Source organism: Mandrillus leucophaeus, unplaced genomic scaffold (assembly GCF_000951045.1).
Source record: "Mandrillus leucophaeus isolate KB7577 unplaced genomic scaffold, Mleu.le_1.0 Scaffold518, whole genome shotgun sequence".
Taxonomy (NCBI): Eukaryota; Metazoa; Chordata; class Mammalia; order Primates; family Cercopithecidae; genus Mandrillus; species Mandrillus leucophaeus.
Window position 1 is genome coordinate 1,937,237 of NW_012105564.1, and position 6,548 is coordinate 1,943,784.

At 41.6% G+C, this 6,548-nt stretch overlaps 1 protein-coding gene across 1 annotated transcript in view; it reads right to left on the reverse strand.

The window, feature by feature from the left end:
- The window catches only part of EML6 (echinoderm microtubule associated protein like 6), a 264,728-nt gene that overhangs the window by 255,730 nt on the left and 2,450 nt on the right, over positions 1-6,548 (reverse strand). Inside the window, exon 5 of the mRNA XM_011996533.1 lies at positions 6,374-6,546. Coding sequence (XP_011851923.1) covers positions 6,374-6,546 — 173 coding nt within the window. The remainder of the gene's footprint in view (positions 1-6,373; positions 6,547-6,548) is intronic.

Here is a 6,548-nt window from a genome sequence, read left to right on the forward strand (position 1 = left end):
TTTTTTTTTTGACAGCATCTCACCCTGTTGCCCAGGCTGGAGTGCAATGGTGTGATCACAGCACATTGCAGTCTTGACCTTCCAGGCTCAAGTGATTCCCCTGCCTCACCCTCCCAAGTAGCTGAGACCATAGGCACATGACATCATGCCTGACTAATTTTTAAATGTTTTTTAGTGATGTGGTCTCCCGATGTTGCCCAGGCTGGTCCTCAATTCCCAGGCTCAGATGATCCTCCCACCTCAGCCTCCCAAAGTGCTGGGATGACAGGATTGAGCCCAGTCTCATATTTCTGAATTAAAAATTAGATTCATGATGTGACAAGAACAAGTATATCCACAACAATAACTGAATGGAATATTTGTGACTGTCCTTGGAAATCTAGGACATATGTTACCAAAACCCATGAGGCATCAATGACCTGGATGAGAATTACAATGACCTTGGTCTTTCTCTGGCTATCTATACCAGAATTTTGGGCACATTAAGTTTCTTCCCACTCTGACACTTTTGCACATAACCTCTTCTCTGCCACTACATCTTCACCTGGCTTCCCTTTCACACCCTTCAGGTCTCTGCTTAAATGCCATCTCCCTAGAGAGCTGCTCTGGAAATCTTGCCTAAGGTGGCTTCCATACCCCCATTCAACTCAGTTTCTCTGTGATTATTTTTCTTCTTAGCACTTATCACAACCTATAGTCACCTTATTTTCTTGCGCATTCACTGTTGGCTATCCCTATCAGAAAGTAAGCTTCAAGGCGGCAGACACTTTGTCATATTCACTGCTACACCCCCTGCATCTGGCACGTTATAGATGTAAAATGAGTTTTTGATGAATTAACAAATACAAAAGAATAAATTACACCCAACTTAGAGAAAAAATAAATCTTAATAAAAATCACCACATAGACTATAATTAATAAAAAGAGCAATAATGCAATCATTCATGAAGATCATTATAAGCTTCCATCAAAAGCTTTCACTTCACGCTCTTTCCAATACACAGAGTAAGTGGGATCCAAAGAGCAGAAGGATGGTCCCATTGAGTAACTATGATTAAACCTCTTTCCCTCTCAGAGCCATACCTGTAACATGAGAAGACCTATTTCTCAGTGTTGGGGGTGGGAGAATTCAATAGGATGACATATATATGAAGTGTCTGGTACACAGCAAGCACTCAAGCTAATATGGATTTGATTCTTTGTGGTTACCTCCATGTTTCTCTTATTCAAACTGGTCAAGGGACTAAAGAATATAAAGTCACATCTCTAGGCCTTCATGTGAACCTGCTTACCTGACACTCCAGACCCAACCATGGCTGTTAGACAAGTCTCTTCAAATCCAACAAGTTCAGTTGTATTTGCAGTGCTAGATTATTTGAGCCATGTCACAATTTTGACTAAAATAATTTTTTTAAATTAAAATCTCCAACAGATCATTGTTCTAAAGCTGTGGATATTTCTCTTTTTCAAATTTTTTCTTTTCTTTTTTTTTTTCCTTGAGCCGGGGCCTCACTCCTGTCGCCCAGGCTGGAGCACAATGGCGCAAGCCCAGCTTACTGCCATCTCCACCTCCTGGGCCAAAGAGATTCTCCTGCCCTAGGTCCCTGAATAGCATGGACCACAGGCCCTGCTACCATGCCCAACCAGCCCTTGTATTTTCTGTAGCGATGGGGTTTTGCCATGCCACCCAGGCTGGTCCTGAACCCCCAAGCTCAATTGATCTGCCCACCTTGGTTTCCCAAATTGCTGGGATTAGCCCGGCCAAGCTGGGGATGTTTTTAAAGTAAACTTAAACATGGTTCCATTTCCAGGCAGAATTCTAATGATCTACTTCAGATATTCTTGAATAAATCAAACAGTTTATAGACCAACAGAGGATAAGCGGAGTTACAAAGAGTAACAACTTACTACCTTCTGGTTAGGAAGAAGTCACAGTTACAGGGACCACAATGACAGAAAAATAAGAGGCCACAGAGCAGTGAAGCCAAAGCTTGGAGCTTTGGAATCAGACCAATCTGGGTTCCAATTCCCATTCTACAGTCTGCCAGACAGTGACAACAGGCAAGATCCTCAACCTCTCTGTGCCTCAGCTGCCTCCCCTGTAGACTGGGGTTAGCAATAGTGCCTATCTCACTGGATTGTGAGAGCGTGGATCAGATCAATCCATACACACATTTAGTTCCGAGTTTGGCACTCATAAGATGTTAGCTCTGGTTATAAGATTCATTCTCTGCATCAAGGGTCTTATATATGCTTACAAATGAAAACAGAATGAAAGGATAGCCCTAAATGATACATATGAAGTGAGCAGCGTCGGTCACAAAACACACAGTTTTGGAAGTGCAAGGCGCCCCTTCATCGGAGGATGGTGCGAGGTCTCATGGGAGAGGTAAGACTGCAGAAGATGGGGCCTTGCAGGATGCAGATGCAAACAGGACCCTGGTGCTGTGCACTTACCATTGGCCAAACATTTTTGTATGTAATCCCCACAACAAACTACAAAGGAGATACCTTTAAAACTCCATTTTATAAGTGACAAATTGTTTCACTGACGAGATAGTTAAGACTCAGAGAGGTTCAGTAAAGTCGCCAGCTGGTGGCAGACCTAGGTTGAAACTCAAGTATGACTGACAGCAAAGCCCAAGCTCCCACTGCTATGCCATTGGAGGGGTGGGGTTGGACAGACAGAGAAGGGCCAGCGGGGAAGATGAATCATTCCAGTGTGAGGCAGGGAAGAACAGAGTCATCATATGGCAAGTGGGAAGCAAACAATTTATGATTTTTTAAAAAAGGAAAATAAGGATAGGATGGTAGGTTAGGAGAGAGAACAGAAAGCTTAGGAATCTGGACTTCTGCCTGTGAGCAACGATGAATCATTGTTTTGTTTTGGGGCGTGTGTGTGTGTTTAGTGAAATACTACTTCTACCACAACTAAGAATATTTATTGAGCACCAACTAAGGGCCAGGTCCTACACTAAACCCTTTGCATACATTTTTTTCTAATAGTTACAACTCTGCAGTTTAGATATTGTTACTCCCATTTCACAAATAAACAAGGCCCTAAGAAGTGAAGCCGCTCACCCAGATACCTCCAGTAAAAGGCAGAGTGGGATTTATACCCAAGTGTGCATGATAACAAAGTCAGTGCCCTTTCCCCTAAAGCAGCATTGTAGATAAACCTCCTTTGCAACTGGGAGCCAGAAAATGAGGGAGAAGAACCTGGAGACAGGGAACTAGTCAGAAGCAATACATATAGGGGTCCAGAGTGAGGAGATAAACGTCTCAACTGAAATCACTGTGAAAATGGAAGGGAAGTAACAGAGGATGAATGTGTTCATGGGCTTTTCTTTCATTTACTCCCATTCTGTGTCATGTTCTACTACCTAAAGTAGAAACCAAGTTAGTAATTATCCCAGTCTCTATTACTGTCCTTGTTATCAAGCCCTGATTTGCATCTTGTTGTTAGTCCAATAGCAAATATTACTTTAAGTATTCACTTGTTCTATCACAATGTTATCAGGTCCAAAATATGGCATCATCTTCTAATCTGTTACCTGAAACGAAAGGTAATCATTCAAGAGAATAAAACTAAGCCTCCACATTCAGTAAATTATATTATGCCTCACATACCAACATCTTTAAAAATCTGACTTAAACATATAGCCTGTCAAAGCAGAAGGACACATATGCTGAGCCCTAATGAACTCTGCCAAAACCTGCATTATTATTAGGGTTCATTATGATCACGGAGATCACATGGTTTTATAAAATGGAGTGTGTTATCAATACTTGTTGGGCTGCTTTCTAGTTAATATTCTAGGCAAAGCAACACAAAAAATAAAGCAGTACAGATGTATGCACATGAATATATCTTTCAAACTAATGAAAAAGCTATGTACCAAGTGGACAATTACTTACGCTATCTCACTTGATTGAAACAAGAGTTAGAAACGAACAAGTTTTGATATTCATGTAATGATTCAATAAAAAACCAAAATATTTCTGCATTAGAACCTTAGCTATAGTCCTCTCCATTTAATAACAAACTTCAATATTTCAGGTGGAAGAACACATGGAAATGAGTTAAAATTCATAAGGACAAAAAAATTGTGCATTGTGGTTTGTGCAGTGCCTTCACCAGAAAAAGATATTTACATACATAAGACAAAGCAAAAGAACAGCATAAACATTCCAATTTTATAGCTCTTAATTCCATAATAATCTGTGGTTTGTGTTTTTTAATTCATTAAACTTAATTTTATTCTTATGTACAAAGACATATATGGATGTTAAAGAACTCTACTCTGCTCACCTGTACATACTCTGACCCAACCAAATATTGTGGAGAATTATGAATACAGTCTTTTCTCTGAAATCAGCCTTACTACTATGTCACTAAGGTAGTTTAATAAATAGATCAGACGCTGTCTCTTTTGCTTTTCATCAGTTAAGGCTCCCTACAAACCCAGTTATACACATCACTTCATTCACCTTTTCTTCAAATCTGAATGTTTCCTTAACCACCCAAGCTAGATTTCATCACATCCCACTAGCCCGGCTGCTTGTCATAACAACGGTTTACTGCAACTCCACCCTTTTCCCACCTTCAGTTTCAACAGTGCATTTGGTTTTTTTCCTTGTATCAGAGAAAAAATTAGGATTAAGAGTTCAAATCCACAAAGTAGTTCAGCGAACTGTCACATCAGTATTATTTAACCACAGGGAATTTTCTGTTTAATTGCCACTCTCTCCCTTCCCCCAAAGGACTACATCTTATTTTGATGCTGTAATGGAAAGCCCTGCATTAAGACAGAGAGAGCAAAAACATAATGGGCTTAAATTTTTTAACATCTAACCTTTTCATGAGTCATTGTTAATCATTTGCACCTGTAACTTTCATAATCAGCCTAGCAATTAGAGAAGCAAAATCTGCAGAACAAAACTATGTAAGGATGCCCCAATCACAACCACTACCATGTTAGGGAGGGAAGAAAAAAAGCTATTTTTGTCATATGTGACGTGAAAAAAGTTTTACATGTTAGTTCCACCAAATCTTAAGAACATTAGAGCTCTCATCTTCAAAAAAAAGTCAAGAATTTTTAAAATCTGTATTTTGAATATTAAGTGTTTGCTTTCTGTAACAATTTTTCAACTTTAGGTCTCAGAAAAAAAAAGGCTCTGCAATATAAGCACATCATTGGAAAGGGAAAAAAAAGCTAATCTTTGAAATCATTCTCTGCACTGAGAAATTAGAAGCATGGACATGACACCACTTCATTTATTTCATTGTGAAAGACAAACTTAGAGCAAAAGTGGCAATATTCTGAGAATGTAATGGTAGTTGTTCTACATCAATGAAACACACAAGTTTGGAAGGTACAAATATGGTCTCTGTCAGTTGTAGTCCATCCTCAGCAAGTCATTTTCCCTGTGGGCTGAGGCTCCCATATGATGAAAATCTTCCTTAACTGCTGAAGGCTGAAAAGGATTCCCTGTGAACAGCATTTGGCCCATACCTTGTTTGGTCACATAAAAGCTGACAACGGCTGGAGGAAAATGTGTCTGGTCCAAAGATGAGAGGATAGGGCCAAGAATCACAATGTAACCCCCTTCAATTTAATCGGGAAGGCCCCTAAAATGGCCATTCATCCAAATGAGCTCTCCTGTCAGTCAGTCTTGGGCCATCCGCTAGCAGATGTTGGTCATTGTGTGGGCTGGCTGGTAGGATTTTGTGATCCAGCAGCTGCCAGCCTTTAATAACCTCAATGATGTTGTGGAAGCATCCATTTAGTGATAAATATGCTTTGGGCATTAAAACACTGCCAAGTGAAATATTAGAGAACAAACTCCCCGCCCACTGCAGAAATTTCCCAGGTCCAAAGCATCTGAGATGAAGATTCCAAATTACCAGTAGTAAAATTTCTTTTAGATCTTTTTTAATCCTCTTGCTTACTGAGAAACCCACTGAGCAGCCTCCCAAAGAAGATGCCCACACTTCAGGCTATTGGTCCTACCGTGCACCTGGTTAGGGAAGGAAGAAGTGTTTGATAGTTACCCAGGCTCCTTCCACTTGTAGCAGGAAAGAACAGCAAGAACGCATTAGGAACACTCAACTCCCTAGAGATTCAAAAGCCGGGATTCCGAAGGGATACAGCGAAAAGACACCTCTCCTTCCTACCTGCACCCCCGACTCTGTTTCTGCCCTGGCCCTAGAATCAGCAGCCCTTCGGTAATTCCATGCGGCTCCAGACAGAATCCTCTATTACACGGGGCTCCCGGATCCGACCCCGGGAAAGCCCAGGTGGTCATCCTCTTCCCACCCTCCCAGCCTCCACACGCAACCTCTCCCCGCCGCCCCTGGCCACCCCCTTACCTGATAATGTCGTCGTTGTGTCCCAGGAAGAATTTTTGGCTGTGCTCGCGGGTGTTGTAAACCACCCCGACCCCAGCCACAAAGTAGACCACCTCCTTGCCGGCCGTGTAGTACAGGTTGTTGCGGCACTGGTGACCCCGGTACCCGTACACCCACTCCAGCCGGAGCTGGCAGC